General features: G+C 42.1%; 1 protein-coding gene across 1 annotated transcript; it reads right to left on the bottom strand.

Moving 5' to 3' along the window:
• Window positions 1-1,362: 1,362 nt before the first annotated feature.
• On the bottom strand, window positions 1,363-21,018 carry SLC35F2 (solute carrier family 35 member F2; the record flags this gene model as incomplete). The annotated part of the gene is made up of 8 exons (XM_082277459.1): window positions 20,963-21,018; window positions 14,906-15,085; window positions 14,256-14,379; window positions 8,646-8,805; window positions 6,874-7,030; window positions 6,030-6,082; window positions 5,277-5,431; window positions 1,363-1,581 (listed from the first exon to the last, which is right to left on the bottom strand). Exons 2-8 carry the CDS (start codon window positions 15,052-15,054, stop codon window positions 1,363-1,365), a joined length of 1,017 nt encoding a protein of 338 aa, XP_082133585.1. The 5' UTR covers window positions 15,055-15,085; window positions 20,963-21,018.
• Window positions 21,019-23,037: the final 2,019 nt, after the last annotated feature.

The raw sequence follows: 23,037 nt of genomic DNA on the forward strand, positions 1-23,037 counted from the left end.
ATCAGGTAAGATTTTTGCTGGAAAATTTTGCTTGAATAAACTACACCAGAAGCACATACCCAGTCTGTGTCATTTGATCACCAGTATCTTCAGAAAATACTGTATTTCCTTCTAGAGCAAAGCTTAGCCAGTCAAAGAATTATTTGGTTGGCAAAATTAGTCAATACAATTTTGAGCAGTAAAGATATCCTAGCTTAAAAAATAAGCAAACCAAGACCAACTCTCCAGCTGCTGAATACTTTATTCTTTTGTTACTTCATACACCTGAGCTCTGAAGTCTTGTACAAAATATAAAATAAAATAAAATCCCAGTACGGTTTTACTGATCTTAAAACTGCAGCCTTGTATTTTTTAATCATTTATTGTAAATATAAAGAGGGGTAGGAAAATTGCCAGTGTATCTACTGAAAGCATCTAACCTTTTGGATATTATGTCGCTACTGTTGCAATGAGAGTTGGCTTAGATGATTCAATTTTTTGAAGAAATGCCAATTTTATAACAACTCTTTCAGCAGAAATGTGTCCCTTTTCAGGGAGAAATTCACTGAGAAGTGAACTTCTATTCAAACCTTTTTGCTTTCTAATCCAGAAAAAAAAACCACTTTCAGTTCTACTGAAGAGAGGAAGAGCCTGCCTTTGCCTCCCCCACAGCTAATGGGAATGCACCAAACAGAAGGCCACAGAGAGAAACAGAAGGAATTATAAAAACACATATTCAGACTTCCCATACTAGCAAAATTCAAAATAAAATACACATAGCAGCCCCAGCTGCGACAGGGAGTGCAGCAATATGAAGAGATGAACATTTGGGTGGAATGTAGGCAGCAAATCCTTCTGTAGAGGAATGAAGTCCATGGGCACGTAGAGGGTGTGTGAATCTACTGTGGCTTGCAGAACCAGGCCCTGTGAGAAGCTGAGCGGCTTTTGCAAGATGCTGTTTGAGAGCACCCAGCACCGAGGGGTGGAAACCGTGAAGCCCTCAGACAGCATCGTGCAGATTTAGGTCCCTAATGCAATATAAAACATATTTGCTCCACTTAGTGACCTGAGAGCTTGCTTTGGCTTAGTTTTTTCCCCAAGCATTTGTTGTTAAGTTAATTAAGCACTTAAAAATAACAGTCTCTCACTTTCCAGAGACTCCACATAAATAGTAATCTGTCTTCATCTAAAGGCCAGATTTTCTGCAAGGGCAAATCAATACAGTTTCACTGATTGAGGATCTGGCCTTAAAAGTCTATCCAGTGCGTTAAACCCAGCACAGTACAACATGCGCCTTGGCAGTAGGACAATTCTCTCGATTAATATTTGAGGGAAATTTGGCAATTAAAAAAAAAAGCTCTGTTTTGAAGTGCTGCCATTTCTTTAATCAGTGCTGACCACCACAGTTTCTCCTCTTGTGAACTGCACAGCTACGGCTGGGGTTTCACTGTCGCTCTCCTCGAGCTTTAGTGCAGCGTTGTCCAAGCCGGCGCTGCTGGGCTGTGGCAGGGCCGTGGGTTCTGCCGTCCGAGTAGGAGTGGAGCAGTACAAGATGAAGCCGACCATGATGATAACAAAGGACAGAATGTAAAGACCTGAAAACTGGCAGAGGAGAGAAAGAGATGTGTTAAGTCTTGCCTGACATAAGAACATGCCAATGCTGCCTTGTTTCAAGAATGTGAAAGCTACCCTTCCTTGTAAAAATTATTTTTATAAGGATTATCACCACGAGCTGGATTTGGGTCCGAAAACCAAAATTCAACAGCTCCATTTACTTAAAGACTTGGGCTGGTTTTCTCTGCATCTCATTTCCAAGACTGTTGGACAGGGAGTTTCCTCAGGTCTACATACAAGAATCTGAACAGAGAGAACAAATGGGTGTAAACACAGTCATACTGAATGAAAGTTGTTTACACATATGAATGCTGAAACACTTCACCCCTAAGAGAATTTTGATCCAGCACATGCAAGTATTTCAGGTTCTGGCAAGAGATGAATCTCTGTGCTATTGCAAGTCACCAGAGCAGCTGGTTCTCTGCACAGATCTCTTAATCATCTGCAGGGCTAGATAAGTGTTATTACTGGATCAAAACCAGTTAGCTCTCTACAGCCAACAAGTCCTTGAAGGGAGAGGCTGGGGCTCCTTTTACAAGATTGATATTTGAGCTCTGTGAAGAGTGGTGACAGGTAAGAGTACAAACTGCAGCGGTACATCAGGCACTCTATTGTTCACTTGCCAATAATTGCCAAGATTCATCCACCTTGACAGAAAGATAAATAACACCAGATTCAATAATACCAAGTGTTGAAGTTATCCACTGCCAGGAACACTTTTCAGCAGGTTTATTAAAATCCTCCATATTCCCTTTTTCAAACCAAACAGATTAGACACTAGGAGTAAGGACATAGGATATTCTACATGCCTCTGTCAACATCCTTCAACTTCTTTAGCTTCCTTAGACATGCTTGAAAAATATGTTCTAGTTTATCAGGATGAAATGAATGGTAGGACCTAGACAGTGGACTCTCATCCAAAGAAGACTTGAAGCATCTACAATTAAGGCATTGCAATTTCTAGCTGGCAATCACTTGGCTTGGAAACTCTTGGATGGCAACACACAAAAGGAAAAGCAGACTGAAACACAGTGGCCTTGTGTTAAGTGCCCTCTCTCTTCACCTTGTTGGCTGTTTGCCTGGAGAAGCTTGGACTCAAGCGTTCACTCCACACAGGAGGAAGCATCAAGTTCTGAACTATCCCAACAGAGGCAGCAGTTCCCATCAAATGGGCAGAGCCTGGGGCTGTATCCAATCACCTGCACAAATTCTCCAGCCTAAGGCCCTGAGTGAGCATGTGCCTGCATGCAAGGACCTGTGGCTGGGCAGCCACAGAACTGCAGATCCCTCTCACAGTGCAGTGCGCACAAGGCTGGAGGTGTCTCTGCTCCTGATGAGTGAATTCCTGCAGGAATGGATACAGTCACCAAGGCAGGGTACCAAAGCTGTTGCAGTGTAGCTGTGACCCAGGGCCTGCCTGTATGTTTGCAGCTATTGACACAGGTGAACAGTACCCACGCTGCTCCAACAGGCCTCTTTTTTTCCCTTTTGTTTTTGGTGAGAACTCAGTGTTCCTTTCCCGGGATTTTTTTCCTCTTCTTTTTTTTAAATTTCAAATATTTCAACAACTTTATTGCTTCAGACGCTGATTTCAATCATATCCTCATTCACACTGCTGAGCCTAGAGAGTACTTTAAATGTTACTGGAGGACTGTATCTCCATCTAGTGTCTGTGCAGTATACTCCCTTCCACAAGGGTTTATACAACAAAAGCATTTGAAGACCTTTTTCAATATCTCTTGAGGGATTACAGGTATGTATATAATGAGATCATTAGGAGGCACAGCAAGGATTCATTAAGGAGTAAAAGAAAAAAAAAAAGAGTTCAAAACAGGCATGCAAAATTCACATTTCACTTAAAACAGACATGGATGGGGCCAAAACGTTAAGTGCATTAACAAAATACTGTGCACAAGTCAAAACTTTGTCAATTCCTGGGCCTGGTCTCTGCTGTAGCCACTGTCTGTCATTCTGTGGTATTTTGTGTAAGTTTGTTTCAGAGTAGGTTCAGACCACAGCAATTCAGAGCTCTCCATGGCTCTCTCCACTCTACAGCCCAGCAGAGCCTCCAGCAGCTTGTTATGAAATATCATGTGATAATGGGGAATACAGAGCAATTCCCTGTATTTTTGCTTGTAGATTCCTATGTCCAGAGTGCTTTTTAATCCAGCAAACATCCTGCTTGGTTTCTTTGCCCCATAGGTAAAGAAACTATAGGGTTAACTTGGCAATAAGATTTTCTACTGCTAAAAGCCATGTCAAAATTGGGCTCTCTCAGTTCGTGGTTATCTCAGATCCTCTGATTATTAAAGATGTGGCATTATTATTACTCCCTTTTTTGCTACTTCATTGTTTCTAACCCCAAATGCAAGTTCCTATTTCAATAAATATCTGAAGTTCTCTCAACGCAATCCCGAAGTCTTCCCTAATTCATTTTTCCTTTTGCTACCAGAATACCTTGCTGTTAGCAATTATGAGATGGCCTGCTCCCAGAAAAACCTCTTCCCAAAATAAGCTAAAAACCTGAAAAATAAAAATTTAATCTATCCCTTCCAAAGCTCTTCTTCCTCTTTACTATTATGAATATAAATTTATAATCACTTCTTGAGTTAAGCTATCTGTGTGCCAAAATGCACGTTTGGAAGTAACTTAGAAAGGATTTAATTGTTACACCGCAAATATGGTTTGCTTCCTGCATTCATTTTTAATGGATGCTTTGTAGTTTGGAGCAAAGTTTGGAACCCAAAACAGGGAGGAAAGCTGAGCTAAGAGACTCTTGAAAAGGAAAATCTAGCTGCTGTCAGACCCTACCATTACCAGACTATGCACTGCTTTCATTTTCAGAAGATAAATCTCACCTAAAAGCTTCTGGCTGAAGAGAAAGCAACCACATGGAATAATACAAATTAAGTTCCTAAGCAAAGTTCACAAGCTTCTCACTCAGCCCTTCCAGTCACCGAGCAACTGTATCAATTACTCCAATTGCTTTAATGAGCTAGGTTCTCACAAGTGATTCTGGATGAAAAGTGGAGGGTGGAATGAAATCCTTTTAGCACTGTCATTTAGCTTGAGCAGACACTGCCAAAAATATTTTAGAGCACAATAAAAGTAACTGCCTTTTGGAGAGTGTACAGAATAACACATTTATCTGCATTTTTTCAGATCCTTTAGTCACTCCTTAGCAGCAGCACAGAGAGAGCTTGATTCTCATCCCATGTTGATAATAAACAGACTGAAGTTCTGAAAGAAAATATTATTTTCTAAAAATCACACTGGTCCTCTTTCAGACACCAAATGCCTTTCAGGACAGGGAGATTCAAACCCTCTCCTTGGACACTTGGAGTAATGAACCAGATTTAATATACAGTTCCACAAAGGGCTTTCAGTGAGAACTCTACTATTGGAGCACCTCAGGAAATTATTTACTATCTCTTAACATTAACTTACTCCTTGAAGTGTGAAATGATTTGAAAATGGCTCTCTGGCTAACGGTGCAAGGCTCTGTCATTAACTAAGCACACTCCTCCTGACTGACACCTGCCAACAATGAGTGATAGAAGCTGCAGAAATGTACAGGTGCAAGCGACTGTTCCGGGGCTTCTAAGAACATGACACCTTATTCATAATTTTGGAGTAGAAACATAAGTGAAGGAATGTGAAAGTGAAGGAATGAATGTACTCACCTTGTAGAAAAACAGGAAAAGCCCAAAGAAGAGACTGTAGAGATCTGCAGTCAGAATCCCCAGGTTGACAGAGGTTGCACTGGTGACTTTAATCACAACTGGCATGAAGCTGTACAGCCCAAACATGCACATGGCAAAGGCTGTGAACAACAGTACTGCAAAGCAAGGGGACAAGTTACTCCTAAGGCACAGAACAATAATTTTAAAGAGCACTGATATTCTTCAGATGCTTTAAAACTATCATTTTTATCTCCTAAAGATAGGGGAATGTACATGTAAGAAAAGATTACCTTGTATTGCAAGAATTACTGTATCTATACAAGAAAGTTCTCATTCATTCCTATTTAAGAGCTGACTGAAGAAATTTAGAGCCACATTTCTTGATAACATTTAGTTCTGTTCAGGTCAAAATGTGTCAATTTTTCCATTACTTCATTTAGGAAGGGCAACAGAAAAATGCTCTTGTGATGTTTCAACAACATGTCAGTAACTAAACAGGTTTCATTCTTACTTATTTCAATTTATTCTGAAAAATTATTTCAAGTTATATGTAAAATGCTAAACCTGTTTTAATGTTCAATACTGCAGACCCTCTCTCTTTGCTGAGCTGCAAAGTTTAAAGAAAATAAACTTGTGGAATGTAATATTAATGCTGCTTGTTATTCAGAGAAAGAAAAGCCCACCATCCAAGGTCTAAATGATTATCATTTTCCAGTGTTCTGTAACATGCACATTATTTTGTCCCACACATACCAACTTTCCAGTTCCATTGAATTTTCATTATCTCCTTATGTTCCACAATGGCTCTATAGTCAGAGAAAAGATATAATACAGTAAAAAAAGGAAAGAAATCATACTCGAATAGAGAAGTTAATTACCAAAACAGATAAGAAACATTTTGACTTTTAAGCCATTCATTTTTTGTTTCAAATTTTACTTTATGACACTAACTCAAACATCTAACAAGCAGGAAAAAAGACGTGAAAATTAAAGTGCCTGCAAGTCAAGAGCACTGTTATTTAATTCCTATGCCTTTTTCACAGGCGTTTTAATCCTTCAGTGATTCAGTTTTATTTGATATACCATTTGAGGAAATTATTAACTATAATGATGAGAAATGAGGACTATATAATTCATTAGACAGACTTAAGTGCATCTGGTCTGTTACTCAAATGTGGTTATTTGTAAGAGTATACATGGCTTCATTTTAAACTTGAGTTTATTATGGAAGATCTCTTGCTAACAATTATCTCCTAAACTTTTCCACAGAGAAAATCCATTAAGAAATACACTCCTGTGAACAGTTCTCAGCACACTGAGTATCCTCAAAAGCATCAACAAAATCAAAAATACAGCCAAGTATCGTATGTGTTCAATTGCAGGAGTTCAGCTTTAGAATTGCTGTAATAAGAGTAGTGCAAATAAAAAGGATATAAAACAGATGCTGATCAGCAACAAAAATCAACTCAAGTGGAAGGACTCCCATATAGGCCAAATACAGATGTAACAAAGAATTTAGTAACATCATTTCAGGGTATACAAACAATCATCTGTAGAATATTCTTAATTAGTTTTAAAATAAATATTAGATCCTTACAGCTGTAGACCGCTGATAATAGTCCCAAACAAGCCCACCATTCCTAGAAACTCCACTCTGCTCAGATTTTTCACAATGTATTCCTCACTCACATTAGAAATGGCATACAAAGAAGCACCAAGAAGCACTAAGACATCTCCAATCACCACGTCACTACCTGTACAGAAATATTAATCCACAATAAGGGTAATGCCGTAAACACTTTTTAACTTTCCTTAAAAAAGCAAGCAAATTTATCTTGAACATCTCTATCTTCCTAGCTCATTCCAGGGAAAGGGGGAAGGAAGCACTTTTTGTGTGTGGAGAAGAGTGTCTGAGTACAGACTCTGCTGCCTGCTCACCTCACCCTGCACAGTGTGGAGTGAGTTAAACCCAGCATTAGTATCTCATCCCAGCCAAGACACTGCTGTATCATCTGGTCCAATTGTACTACTGCTGACTTCAGGCACTGTCGGGATATGAGCAAATTCCCAGTTAGACATGCTCTCTGCATTTCGAGAATATTGTCCCCACTTCTGCAGTAAGGCCTGATTCAAGTCTTGCTAAAAATCACTCTATTGATTTTTGAGGGACCTGGACTCAGCTCCAGGTTTATGACAGGTCCTAAGTGGGCACTGCAGACGGATGGTACCATGTGTCCTGCTGCAATATATTTATGCTGCAAATGGGACTCCCCGTGCTACAATCACTCATCATTAAATGTCTCCATGCATCAGCTAAATAGCAAGAGGATCGTTGCTGTTTAAATCCTTCAATTGGTTTAAAATTTCCTTCCCTAAGCAATCACTAAGAAAATATGTCTAAAATATGAGGGTAAGCAGCAGTAAGGATCCCCAGGTCAGCAAATAAAGCACAACTGCCTAATGTCTCAGGGAAATATTCTTCTCCCTCAGGACCAAGACACTTGTATCACATAGCAGTAAAGCTAAACTTCAGTTTGTCTTATGTCTTACCTACAGTAAGGCCCAAAATTACACCACACAGACTTATCTCTATGCTGCCTGATGAAGGCAATGCCCTGAAATTTACCTTCTCTCGAACCCTCTGGCTCTGAAAATACAAAATTCTTATTCAAAATAAGATGGCTATGACATGGGTTGATTTAGGCGTCTGTCATTGAGAAGATGAGACCTGCCCTTATCTGCACCCAGCTGCCTCCTGGACCCCAGAGCCCAGCCTCCCTCACAGAGGTCCCAGGAATCCTGGCATCCTGTCCCATCTCCTCTTGCACTGCCATAGTAAGCCCCTGCTTTCCAGGCTGTGACCTTGGGGACACATGGACCACTTCTGTTGGGTCTGCCAAAGATAACGCTGAGAAGTCAGCTGCTGGGAGCAACTTTTTATTTTGTACTTGTACTCAGAGAAAACTGCAAATCAGAGAAGTCTGGCTGCCAGCAGGTTGATACTGTATAACCAAGACAAGGTTTGCAGGGAAAGGCAGGGAGAGCTTCCATTAAACCATCTCACATGATAGTCAAAGTGAACAAGCTTTCAGGAATGAGACTTTCCATCATGTCTAATGAACAGCAGCAAAATTTAAACTTAACACAAGTGGGGTTTTTTTTAAGGTGGAAGAAATATCCAAACATACAAGCAAAGAAATTCCACAGCTCCCCATAAAATCAACATCTGCTCTTCTTGGACAAGAAATAAAAATAGCAACATGTTCTCTTTCAAAACAGAACTGCATCTGCTACTATTTCTGCTTTACAAATTCCTGTCCACAGCAGGGACCATCTCTCTGCTCTTCCCCCCAATAAGGGACTCCTTACCTTCACTGTCCTGCCTCCCTGCCAAAATGTCTGCACCCACCATTGTTCCCACACCCAGCAAACAGACGGCAACAGCAAGAAAATGTATCAGCCTGTATCTTGCTCGGAGAATGAACCACGACAAAGCCATCAGCACAGGAATCCCAAAACAGTCCAGGAGCTGTGTGTACAGAAAAATGGTTTGAGTTAGAAACCCACCCCAAATCTGGACTACTGTCCTGAAAGCAAGTGCACAGGATCTTACTTCCAGTCATCAGATGTTAAGGAAACCTGCAAAGCAACCCCAGTAGATTGGTTTAAGAGAGGAGTGAGAGCCACATTTCCCCTTTGCAAGTGAAGGAGGAGCTGGAACAGTGGTCCACTTTCTCCTGGTAGGAAAGCACTGATTTAGAAACTCTTCTAATGATGGATCTAATCAATTTTTGCAGCTTCACAAATGAATGCTAAACGTTGCATCTAGCATGTTGAAACAGCTTTGCTCCCCGGGGCTCTATGTACACAAACCAAAAATCTGGAACTATTGATGGGTACAAGTAATCTGATTTTACATTGATGTGACTGTGACAAGGACCGGACCCTGCAGCTTTGGGTTTGATTCCCCACCCCCCCTCAACTGGCTCATACTAAAAACCAAAACTGGTATGTGTGTTGGAAACCATGTGCAAAACTGGTAGAAATAAAATAGGAAGGCAATAACAGCTTTTCTCAAGCCATCTTCCTAATTTCCCAGCTTCCCACAAAAACACATACAAGCCACCAACGCATTTTCATCACTCTGTCAGAGCTAACTCTCAGTAGTCAGAAGCAGGTAACCCACTCTAATTCACCCAAGCCCCAGCAGCAGACACACAAGGCAGATGGAGTTTTGGAGCACTTCAGATGTATTTGCAGACACTGCCCCAAGCCGACTGAACAGCTGTGGTTCAAGGATGTCTGTGCTCCACGAAAAGCAGTGACTCTGACTCATCTTTCCTTTCTTTATTTTTTTCTCTACATGTTCCTATGTATCTTTGCTTTGCTGTTAGACCCACCCATAGAATCACAAAACTGCTTGGATTGGAAGAGACCTTAAAGTTCATCTAGTTCCAACCCTCCTGCCATGGGCAGGGACACCTTCCACTCAATCACTCCAAGCTCGCCTTGGACACTTCCAAGGATCTTCTAGCTATTGTCCTTTAGCACAGGAAACATCAAGAGTTAGCTGTGTACTTAATACAGAAGAATACACTGCAGCATAAGATGGGCATATTGTTCTAGAATAATCAAATACCACCAAGACCACTGGGCTAATCATAATTGGTTTAATATTTAATTCAACGAAATAGATTTTGTTTCTGAATTTGTCAAAGGCAAGAAAAGCTGTATTTTCTGACCTGTCTCAGTAGAGTGCCACGGAACTACATAAGGGAACAGCCTACTGCAGAACATACAGTCAACTTCCCAAAGACTCCTCAGAAATTACTCTCAAATGTCAGTCCTTAAAACTTGGCTTCTTGAAGTCCCAACAAAGTGTTATGTCCAGATCAGCAGGACTGGGGCATAATCCCTGCAATCAAGACAAAAGCCCTTAGTTCTTAATGTTCATTTCCAGACTCTGCCTCAGTGCACCACTGCAGCCGACTTCTGTGCTGTGCCATTGTCCCCAAGGGCTTTAACCCTTTATTTTGATATGTCTGGTTTTACTTGTTCATAACTACACATAGTAAAGTCTTACAAACATAATGCTAAGGGAAGCTCTTAGAGATTAAAGCCTAACAGTGCCTCTAATCCTTCCATCTCTTTGTCTTTGCTCCTCGGATTGCCTCCAGCTTGTCCAGTTTGTAAAGTCCGTATAGTGTAAAAGTACTTCTTTAGGCTGTATTATGAGACATTACAACTACCTGAGTCCCAATATGTGACATCAAGTATTTCAATACAACTCTACACTCTGGAAAATATCAGGCTTGAAAAAACATCAGACTATCTTGTCGCTGGTCTTGTTCTCTATCTTATCCTTAGTCTAGTCTCAAGAAAAACCTATAACATGTGACTGTTTTGACATCATGTTGTATCAAACAACAAGAAATACTACAAGCATTAGAAATCAAAATTTTTATCCCTCTGGTAGTAAACACCTCTTCTACTAATAAGTAAGCGTTCACTTCCCATTAACTGAGATGCTAGAATGTAGCCTTCCAACCTCCAAGCAGATTTTCAACCCAAACAGAAAGAGTGGAAGTAAACCCTTCAAAAAACACCTTAATTAGGATGTAAGGGAGTAGTAAATAACAAGCCAGAAGCTCTTTCAGTAATGCCAGATGGGGAATTCTGCATCTAGACCAAGAACACACTGTAGAACTACAGCACCATGGTTAGAGAACTTGCAGCCAGGACACACAGGCACCAAATGGTGAAGAACACGCTCTGGTAATCTGTTCCAGGAGACAATTATCCTCAGTTTCAGACAGATGAAACCAGATTTCTAGCTACTGGATCTTACCTTCCCTTCATCTAGTACATTACAGAGCTCCTCTGTACAGGATCAAGATCAAAGAGGTGCAAAGCAGATGTAATATCACGAAGAATTGTGTCAATGGAATCAGTTAAAACAATAAAGTTTATTTACTGAGCTGCTACAACATTTACAGCAGTTACTAGCTACTATTTCCAGTAGAGCCTCTTCAAATTCTCATCTTATTCAATTCTAAACTATATTTTTAACAAGGGGAGAAAAACAGATAACCTGGTGATTTGATTTACAAATGTTTTGACTCAAGCCATGCTTTGGCCACACTGTTTATAGGAGGTTTTAAAAGCAGGGTAAATTATTAAAAGATGTTTTAATACATGGTTAATAAATTATCATAGACAGATGGAGGTCATTGGTTTGCTTATAATTGCCAGCTTCAGACAGCTTTGTAAGCAAGAAAGCTCAACTGCTCAACCTGCTCATTCCCCACAAGATTCCCTCAGGGCAGCCTCCAGCTGAGCCCCAGGGGCTCATCCTATATTTTCTCCTATTGAGACTAGCACTCTTCCATCAGCTGACAATGTGTCAATAGTTGCCTGAAAAACATTTCCATCTGAATTATCTACAGAGAAAATGCTAAATGTGCTCAATAACATGTTAAAAACATCACACCAAAGCTACACTGCTTGGTTTTTTGCTATAAATCACAGAATCATAGAATACCCTGAGTTGGAAGGGACCCATCAGGATCATCAAGTCCAACTCCTGGCACTGCACAGGACAACCCCAAGAGTCCTACCATGTGCCTCAGAGCATTGTCCAAACACTTCTTGAACTCTGCCAGGCTGGTGCTGTGACCACTTCCCTGGGGAGCCTGTTCCAGTGCCCAACCACCCTCTGGGTGAAGAACCTTTTTCTAATACCCAACCTAAACCTCTCCCAACTCAGCTTCATACCGTAATAGGTGGTGAAACCACAGCACAGTCAAGTCCCACCACAAGACAGAAGGACACCAGCAGCAAGGAGCATCCTGGCACTGTCTCAGCCACAGCCAAACAGTTCAGTTGTGGACCAACGACTTCTGTATTTACCAAGAAATGAGAGCTGCCATCCCACTGTTATGACCTTAAAAATCTCTAAACCCCTTCTGTAAAATGCTGCTATTTGATAACTAAAGGGAAACCAGTTCTGCCTGTGTGTGCGTGTGTGAGAAAATACATGGAAGTTCCTTGCTGAGCTGAAAAAAGCTTATCTTTGAAGCTATGTTTCATTGTGGTGAGCTGAAGCTCCAGCCAGACAGCATTTTAACAATGATTACACTGCATTTGGGAAGGTGCCATATACCCCTGTGTTGCTTTTATGGTCCCTGGGCATCCACTCAAAGCCAGTACTGCAGACAGGCCATCAGGCTGGGTGCTCTGAACCACAGGTACTGACGTAGCTGCAAAATTGCTTGCCAAAACCAGAAGCAAATGCCTTGCACTAGAGCAAATCCCAGACTTTTTGTGGTTCTTTTTTCTCCTGTATCTCATTTCTGACAATGGTGAGAAAATGGTGACTTCAGAGAAAGTGCAAGAAACCTTAGGGCAACAAGCAATTGCAACAAAATCACAATTACTGAACTGACACAAAGCAGCATCGGTCACAAGGTTAACCACAAGGGAAAAAGCCTCAGAAAATGCTTGAGTTTTTGGCAACTGGGCAGGACAATCTATTATATCTATTCCTTCTTAATTTCTATAAAAGAAATCATGGGAATAGTTTTACTCCTTCTGAGAACTTGCATCAAAGTCCTGGCTTGTTCACCTGTAAAGTATAAGGTCAAGCAGGGGTCTCACTTATAAGCTTAACTTGATCTTAAGACTGAAACATGTCACTTTTAAAACTTTGATTTCTTAGGCATTATTTGTAAGAAGATTAAAGACCTAATGAGTCATAACACATAAGTATGAAGTGGAAATGTGACAATAACAACCCAAGAGACACAACTGGTCTTTAGCAGTGCAAAGAAAAGTTACTGCAATTCTCTAAAGGGAGCCCGGACTGCAGGAGTTTATTGCTTTACAGGTAGTTCACTTAAATATTAACCCCTATTACTTTGACTCTGTAAAACACTGACACCTAAACTCTCCTTTCCAACTAACAGCCAAGTCTTCATGTTAGTTTTTCTTTTATTCAGGTAAGTGGGGCCATGACCACAGTCACAGATCCCCACCACTGGTAACAGCAGGCGTGAACTGACACAACCTGGACACACTCCCTCCTTGCTCATGCACCATCCTCTCTCCCTTGTTCCCACAGCAGCTGTGAAGTCACACAGTGAGTGAACTTGGGCCTGACACAGCTCACCAACAGTACAGGCAAAGGCAGGGTTTACTCCCACTTTACTCAGTGTTCTGAGTCAGTTTGTTCAAGGAAACTGGCCTCGCAAGCTCAGAAGAATGCTGTTGGAGGCAGGAGGAAAGCGCTGGCTCTGTCACCCTACACAGACAAAAGCTGCTGGAAAAGAAACTGCAGCTTTAGCCCTTCAGCTTAGAGCTTTTTCAGAACACAAGATTTATCCTACTGCAGCAATGCAGCATCAAGCACTGGTGTTGCAGAGGATGTCTACTATTCCTTTAGTAGTGTGCTGACCTTCCTTCCACCTCTTCCAAAGAGGGCCCTGAACAGGCACATCCAAAAGCCACACGGCTGATCCCTCACTGCATGGTCAGCAACACCAGCTAACATTCAGAGTGTCCTCACAGGTGGGGTTACATCTCACAATGCCTCCTGCAGCTTCTAGGGCTAGGCAAGAGATCCACCTCACTCTCATCAGCAAGAACCCGCACTGACTGACTGTCATCTGGTCATAAATCTTTATTTTGTGTCACGAGAAAAAACTGAGTGGCTGTCAGCAAACTCTTAGAAGTGCTTTTATCAAAATAATTAGGGCTCAACTCAAGAGCTGGCAGAGGGTAATACCAGCCAATTTTCTCTGCTTCCTGGAAAGGTTATTCATGATACAGGATGCTCTTCCCTGTACTGCAGAGAGAAAATAGGTACTGGAAAGTTCTTTTCAGGCTTAAATAGCTTCCATGTCTGTCCTACAAATCTCATTTTAGAAATCAGTCCAAAAACATAATAAAAGCAACAGTACAAAAAGGGAGATCAGTCCTTACCTGCACACTCGTGAGGGTTGTATACTGGTAGGCTTTTACAATCATGTAATTGGCTTCAACATCAGCCAGGCCCAAAAAAATATACTTCCACCACCTCTGTTTCAAAATCTGCCAAAGACTGCCACTGCCTGTTTAGAAAAAAGCAGCAATCAATATGTGTTTCTTTCCAGCCAAATGTTGCACAGGAATTTTGCTTTGTAGAAGCATAAATAACACCAAGATGTTTGACTTTGCCTGCCCCTGCTTAAGATACAGTAACAGGAAACCCAGCCTGGGAGGAGACAATGCAAATGGTGAAAAACCACAGAAATTCTTCCATGTGAAGAAAAACACAGGAAGACTAGAATTATTTAAAGAGTAAATTAATAAGAATAGGAGGAATACTAAATAGCTTCTGGTGACAAAGCTTGTTACAACAAAGCCTATTTTGCCTAATATAACATAGGACTTCAAAGAGCACAAAACTCTAAACAGATATAAAATTATGTCAGATTAAATGCACATAACCTGTGAAAATAATTTCCATGTGTTACTATAAAGCAGGAACTTTAAAAACTAGGATGAGTATTGAGTTCTTTAGTTTCAATTTCTGAAAGGAAAATGATAAAGAAAGAAAAAGATGAACCAGAATCTCCCATCCCATACTTCACATACCAGTCCTAAATGCCAGCATTGTTGTATAAACTAGAAGCAGCAAAGAATAGTTGATGAAACTTTGCAACATTGGAGTATTCACTTGGTATTTTTCTGCCAGGTACTGGCTTGTAACAGCAGTCCCACAGATAAACAAGGAAAGCATCTGGCCCAGAATTATAGTTTTCCAAATATGCCTGTGAATAAAAGAAAAAACAGTAAGCTTAGAATTAAACATTCAAGTTTCTAAAAAAATATTTTCTAATTGTACTGGGAAGATGCCATTTTTTTAAACTGACACTTTATTCTTTTTCTACTCCCTACCACTGTTGTTCTGATCTACAGGTAAGCAGGGTTTTGTGTACACAGAAGATCTAGTCTGACCTCAGGACAGCCACGTGACAAGTGAGGCCAGTTCAAACCACCAAGGATGGAGACTGCGACTACTTGCAAGGATCTTCACCAGGTCACCTGGACAGGCTCTACCCAATAGCAGGTCCTATTCTTATTAAGCAGGTTTTGAGTTAAATCCTTTGTCCTCCACTGAATTCCATCCTGACTTCAGTCAACAAAGATCTACAACATGAAGATAAAGCATAACTACCTTCAGGCTTGTCTGAGACCTGAGTTTTAGTGAGCTGAGACCTTAAGCTGAGCAGTGCTAAGGAAACACAAAACTATTAATGATAAAACCAAAGAACAGCTCAGTTTGGAAGGATCTGAAAGACCATCTGGTCCAACCTTTCATGGGAAAGGGAGCCTTGATGAGACTACTTAGCACTCTCTTGCAAACTTCCAGTGATGGGAACTCCACAACATCCCTGTGGAGGTTGCTCCAGTGATTGAGCGTTCTCACCTTAAAATAAATCTTTCTTATAATAAGAATTATTATAATTAATATTTATAGTGGATTTTTTCAGTTCTGCTGTAACTGAGGATGGAGTTAAGAATGCATTTTGGGTAAGATCATGTTTGCATTTACAACTCCTCTTAAGTCCCACACACAGCCGGGGGGGGGGAAAATGAAAAAAACTTATGTTCTTTTAGTACCAATTCTTCACCTAACGTCAGATAAACTATTTCAGATGATCCTAGACAAACAGAAGCATGTAACTCTTTGTATCTTTTGGCTTGCTCTTTCTCCTGCCAGTGGAGCCATGCAGACTTATACCACCCCAGTTTCTGCACATGCACAATATACAGTGACAGCAGCTCAGCCCCATGCTGTCTGTATAGGTCTGCCAAGTTCACATTTAATCTCTTACTCTGAAGACTACTGATGGAAATTTAACTGTCTGCACAATTGATTCATTTGTTTTCACTCAAATTAATCGAGTAAGGGAAGAAAGGACCCCATTAGGATTCTGCACCTACCCACGTCTCCACACTGACTTCTGGCAGGACACCCATGTGTCAGGCACACCACCTGATAGTAACACCACCTGTTTTCCCAAGGTGGGTGACTTCAACACAGTAAATGGCAGCTCATCCTGCTGTGCTGTGCCATCCAGCTGCCAGGCAATGCGAAAGGTGTGTTCAGCAGCGCTAAAGCCAACTACAACGCTACAATCAATCCCTCCTTTTGGAAGGGAGGCATCTTCCTTGCACAGACTCTAATGCACCTGCATGAATTCTGTTGTCAATTCAGCCTGACACCGAGCTCTTCTGACTTTGAAAATGCTGCTGAGCACATTTTTCTCTCCTAGTCCATTCTGATGAGACAGCAAATCTCTACAAAGTCCAGCCATGGTGTACTTCCACGAGATATGAACCACATGCTTTACTACAGCTTGCTTTGCCAATCCCAGCAGAGGTGCACATTCACACTCTAAGTATTATACATCATGTGACAATCTTGTAGGTACTATCCAGTCTCATCTGAGTAACTCTTACTGGTGTGTGAAAGAAAAACATTCTCATTTCTAAATACATCTGGGGGGGTGGTGGGCAGTTTTCATTAAAAATTGCAGAAGAAAACTTTGAAGGTACCTCACTTCTATTAGTTCTATTTTAACTAATTTCTTTTTCATTCCTTTATATTCTGGTCAATAGTCTGATTGTGCTATTTAGTGAACAAATCAGACACATTCTGGCTAAGTATTCTGGCTGATGCAGGAATATGTTTTTATGTTCATGTAAAGAATTTAATCAGTTGCCATTAGAACAAATGTAATGTAAGTTAGCTAAAATTTCAAGCAGGTATGGATGATGATTCCAGCTTGCCCTTTGCCAGCCCTGTGAACTCTGTCTCCTTTGCAGCAGGTAAAATGACAGAAGACCCATTGAAAGTCAAAGGAAGATACACTGTGGTGAACAACACATAAATATGTGGTTTTACGCATTTAGAAAAATACATCTATACTTTTTATTATTCAAATAAAGCTTCTTGCCCCAAAGTAGCAGAAAAATATTTCTTCTTCATCATCAGCACATGAGGAGCACAGCAAGCCTTTAGCAGTTTATTGGACTAAACTCACCCTGTGCTTGGACTAGCTGGGAGAAGAGCATGGAGGTAGGGATCAGACATGAAGAGAGGCATGACTGGGCAAAACTGCTGCAATTTTACTGGAGCAAAGCCCGTGAAGCCTGTGTGGTGCACAAAATGAACTGCCCTCATCAATATGCTACCAGGAGAAGTTAAAGCTGCCTTGGCTGGCAGAAGCCCTGATCTCCTGGACATAAACTCCCCTTCATCCATCTCCTGTGTGCTGCCACAGAGAAAGGCAGAACCACAGGCAATACCACCCCACAAGCTTGTTTAAGGAGGATTGTTTAACATGGACTCATGTGTGGTAAGGCTTTAAACATTTTTGCCTACGATATGAGTTGCAAGGAGCAACTTGGATCCACCTGAGCTACAGCACCTTCACTACAGCAAAGGCCTGGACTCTACGTGCAGCGTTCTGGCAAACTGGATAGTGACCAGGTTCCAAAGAGCAGGCAAAATGGGGTAAGTCTGCTGCCATTCAAATTTGCTAACAATTGATCTGCTTCAACCATTATATACTGAAAATAAGACACTCCACTGTAAGAGGGCAGATGGGTCTAACTGCACTAAGCTGATCCTCAGCTTTTCTTATAATCAAATCTCCCCAGTTTAAAGTATCTCAGGAACTACCTCCTCGCATTTCTGCATTTGGGAAGACGGGCAGGTCCAGAACCTCCAGAAGTGTTTGCTTTGTGGTTACTGCTCCAGCAAGCACTGCTATTTCGTTAATATATGTCTTGGCAGTCCTACAGCATTTACTTCTACCATAACAAAGGCATCTGACAAAGCAAGCAGGCTTCATCACACCTCATGCCCTTTTCTATTTTTGTCTATTTTAATTCAGGGACTTTTTTTCTTGCCTGAACAGATTCAAAATGTTAACATCAAAAATCACACAAATACATTGTCCACCAACAGTGAAGACTGACATCAAAAAATGTCTTCTGTGAATCCCAAAATGCTCCTGGCTCCAGCAACCTGGACGCTTCTCAGCTGTGTGTAAGGTAACAGCCTCTTGCCCTGACTGTTCCCCCATACCAGGTGGAAGCCTTAGCAGGAAGCAGCAATGGTTTCCCCTCAAAAAGTTTGCCCAAGTGTCAAAACTAATTTCTTCTAACTGAGAAGACATCACCATGATCCTGGCATGATGCACTGGGCTCACAGATTATCCTGAAAAATGCCTGACCCTCTGTAAAACTTGAGAGCAAAAAACTTTAAAACCTACCGTTTGCAATTTGCAAGGCAGTTTCTTCTGAGAAAAATGCTTTCAAGACATGACTTTCCATTCATTTTGGTATTGATATGAGTATTGATGACAGGGACTTTCTTATTAATAATTGATCATTTTTTGAAATATATTAGTTATTAACTTTTCCATGCCAGAACTAAATCCTCTCTGCTTTTTTTTAATGCATTGGAAAAGGACTAATTCACTTTGGAGTCTCAAATGATGCAAGGTAAGTGGTCTGAAAAGGCCTTTTAGTTTCATAGTTGATGGGGGGGGGGTGTTGTTGGCTTTTAATGCTTGGTAGTAAGCTACTAAGTAATTACTCCTCCCCTCCTGTCAGCCACCCTATTTATCTTAGCTAGCTGTATCTATAGCTTTGAGCAAAACTAAAATCATTTTGGGCCTTTTTACAGCAAGAAAGTTTGCCACAAATTGGCCTAAAGTGAACAATGTGCAGCTCTCAACACCATGAGAAACTCAGGCTGGCTTTCCTTGGCTCCATGTGAAATGCAGAATAAAAAGCACACAAAGACACTAAAATACAATCAGAGTCTATATCAGAGGAAGTGAAAGAAAATTTAATGAGGCCACAGTTAATTTTACTGGCAATTAGTTTACTAAATCTTGTAATTTTAATGTGAATTTTGTTATTGAAAATAAATACAGCTTTTCAAATACTGACTTTATTTATGCCACCAGTGTAATACTAACATGGCAAAGCCTAGCAACACTGCTCACGTACAGTTTATTTGCACTTAGCTTCAACTACTGAGCCCTACCCAAACAGGGGGGAAGTGACCTTTTAATTTCAATAATCTCACTTTTTCATGCTCATAGTTAAAGGAAAATGCAGGTTCAGACTGAACCCATATTGTAACATAATTAGCAATAATAAGCTAAGAACAATAAAATATACTTTTAAGAACTAACATCATCAGAAGTTAGTTTTCCCATGTTTTGCCTTGAAACTGAGGACAATTTAATTTGTAAAAGGTAGGAAACAGAAAAGCACCAGAAATATATTTTCTAATGGTTTTACTTTAAAAAAATCACCCCAAAAACCCACACTCAACCTAGTTTATTACATAAAGGTATTGAACTTTCCTATGACTCAGAAAGGCTTCTCATAAAACTGAAGTGGCTGAACCTCCCATCACCTGGGGGAAAAAAAGAGTAAGAAAAACTATGAATTCAATATCAGACAACACTTTACAAAATTCAGTGAAAGCCCTTGTTTTTCTTTCAAGTACCTTCCACAGACTCATTTAGCGTAGCCCTCTGGCAAAACTACTAGCATAGGTGGGGTTACTGAATAGCTCAACAAGTTTCTGTCTTGCCTTTAGGGTGTCTCCCGACAGGCAGGAGGAGAGAAAAGAGAAAGTTATAACCAAAAGAGAAGATGAGGCTTTGTCCACTGGAATAAGGCTCTGCTTAACCAGCACACACCATCACATAGTCCAGTTGCCAGACCCCAGCTTATGAGCACGAGGCTGGCAGGAAAGCCAGCACATCTCTGGCTGACAAATCTGATGCAGTAATTATTACTGACCAAACCTACGGCTCAAAAAAAAAAGCCTTTTAAACAAGGACTGTCTTTTCTTTTTTTCCCCTTAAGGGGAAAGTGAAGTTGTAAGTGAATGGCCTAGAAGTCTGAGGATAGAGTCCTGCTCTCCTGGAAGGCAGTGCTTTGCAATTATCAGCTTTGGAACACATGTTATGTCTGCACGGCTTGGCAGATTTTTTCCCACAAGTTTTCCATGCTTAACTAGTGCTTATATTTCAAGAGATATACCTGAACGGCTCTGTATCCTAAGCTGATTCACAAAAGGAGGAAATGGGGATACTGGTCTTTCTGGACTCCACACCTCATTTCAGCTATTTTGTTCTATTACCTTTCCTATCCCCTACGACCTGTCCTTCACAACGATGCTGATCGAAGACTACAAAACAAATGAAGTACAAGGGGAAAAAAATGAAAACAAAAAGAAAAGAGTCGAATGTACGTGTTTATGTGTGAGAGCACACAGTAAGACAAGTGGGACTACTTTGACAGAAAGACCCTCGGGCTCCCCCGTGCCACGCCGGCCGAAGGCTCCGGGCTCTGCTCAGCCCCGCGCCCCCCCCGGCCGTAACCCCGGGCCCGCACCGCGGCTGCCGCTCCGGCCCGGGCATCCCGCGGCTGCTGCCGGCGGCACAGAGCGGCCTCCGCATCCCGACCGCGCTGCCCACCAAGGCGCCGAGAGCAGCACGGACGCCTCCCCTTTGCTCCCCTCCTTCCCCCGCTCCGGCGGGCGGCCCGGGAGCCGGCGGGCGGGAAGGCCGGCGCCGCGTGGCTCCACGTGGAGGCCGGGGACTCACCAGGTGCAGAGCTTGGCCCCGAGCAGCGCCAGCAGCCCGCGCGGACCGGCGGCGGCGGCCCCGGGCGATGGCTCGGCCCCAGCAGCAGCATCCCCGGGCGGTGGAGCGCCGGCAGCAGCAGCAGCCGCCTCCTCCATGGCACAGCGCTACCCCAGCACCGCGCCCGCCGGGAGCGGGCGCAGAGGGATGGAGGGCGGGCGCTGCGGAGGCGGCGGGCGGCGCCTGACGAGAGGAAGGGATGAGCACCAACGCCGGGGCAGCGGCACACTGCTCCCCGGGCAGCGGCCGAGCCCGGCTTTGTGCCCGCCGAGGGGCCGCCCCCGGGAGGGGCATGGCTCGTGCTGGGGCGGGGGGTCGGAGCTTTCCTGGTCTTGCTTCCCCTCGCCGCGCTTCGGTCCTGGCGTTTCCTCCAACCGCTGGATGCAGGTGGGAAGTCAAGGGCGGTTCCATCAGCGCCAACAACAGCTTCGTGTTCCCGCTCTCCCTCGGGGCTCCCCGGCAGCAGCCCAGCCTGCTGCCCCGGTGCGGGTCCCTGCAGGGCTGCTTTGCCTCCAGCCCCTCCGCAGGCATCGAGCCCCGGGGCATGTGGGTGCTTCGCAGCAGCTGGCCTGGTGCGCAGGCAGTTCAGGAGCGTCTGCCAGTTACAGAAGTAAAAGTTACTCTAAACCCTTAAAGTTTAACTTCTCGCAACTTTCTGCGCAGCCTCGAGTCTTCTAACGTTTCAACTCCCACTTCTTTGCTGCTTCTTTCCCATGCCTCTGGATTTTTCACATCCTGTTTGTCTTCACCCACATCTCAGGGCAACTTACCTGGAGAACCTGGTGACATTTTGCATACCTTGGTGGGTTTTTTAACAACACTTCTAATGATGCTCCGTATGTGTCACAGATGATAGATTTGAACCCCAGAGGTGTCTCCAGGAAGAGCAATCTTTGCCCTCATTGGGGCAGATATTTGTCACTGTCTTGGCTGTGCTGGCAGAAAGGATTTTCTGCCACAAGACACTGTTGGTCTCTACCCTCACCTGTTCACCGCAGAGCACCACAATTTAATCTTCTTCCCACCAACACCATAACTTTTTATTCAGACGTGGTTTTCTCTGTCACAGTTCTCTCACTGCATTTATCTTCCTTTGCTACTACTCAAATTCATCCTCGTAGGATTAGATTCATGAGTGTCAAAGAGGCATTACTCTGCCAGTTTCAGGTTATCTTTACAATTTCATGTACCTGTCATGAATGAAGGTGAATTTTAGTCTCCCCTTTCCCCAAGGGCCCAGGCTCAAGTAAGCACCCAGGTATTGGCTATGTGGGAGAGGATTGGACCCCAAATATCCTCTTTGACTCTGTGATGGTGTGATGTTAAAGATCATAATGAAAGAAAATCTGTATAATTATATGTTCTAAAAGTATTAATAAATATACTTTTATATTTATAATATACATACCCATTTCTTTATTACATTGAGGTTTTATATATTTTTTCTTCACTTGTATAACAGAACAATTTATTGGTATTTTAATTTTGAATTCCTAATCCTGTAAAAATCCTGCTGTGACTCCTGCAAGAATTCAGTCTGTCAAGATTAGTCTCAGTGTTATGATAGTTATGAATCAGGTCATGCTGGTCACGATTCTTCACAACCTAAACTAACAAAAAGTTTAAAAGAAGCAGACCTATCAGACCCTGTATCTTTAGTCATATCTGAGTTGCACAACTGTGGTACTATTATCTTTGCATTTAATTTTATTCATCCTATGTCTGCAATTGCTGCCAGTTTTTCACAGAGGGGGAATCATGGCTTTGGTGCTGATTGTCTCCATTTAAGCTCAGCTCTTGGAATTCCTTGCTGCAGGTAGGCTGCAGCAGCCTCACAACAGAAATGCATTACCAGGCCAGAGTTTTACACCAGAGCTGCTCAGCTGCAGAAAGATTGCAGTGCCGGAGGGGTATCTATGAACTGAAAATATAAAACAAAATAAAAAGAGTTTAAACAGGCAGGGATCTCTTTTTAATTTAAATTTTAACAACAAAAAAAAAACCTTAAAAAAAAACCAAACAGCAACAACTGTTTG

The sequence above is a fragment of the Coloeus monedula genome (genome assembly GCF_965178545.1).
Source record: "Coloeus monedula genome assembly, chromosome: 3".
NCBI classification, from domain to species: domain Eukaryota; kingdom Metazoa; phylum Chordata; class Aves; order Passeriformes; family Corvidae; genus Coloeus; species Coloeus monedula.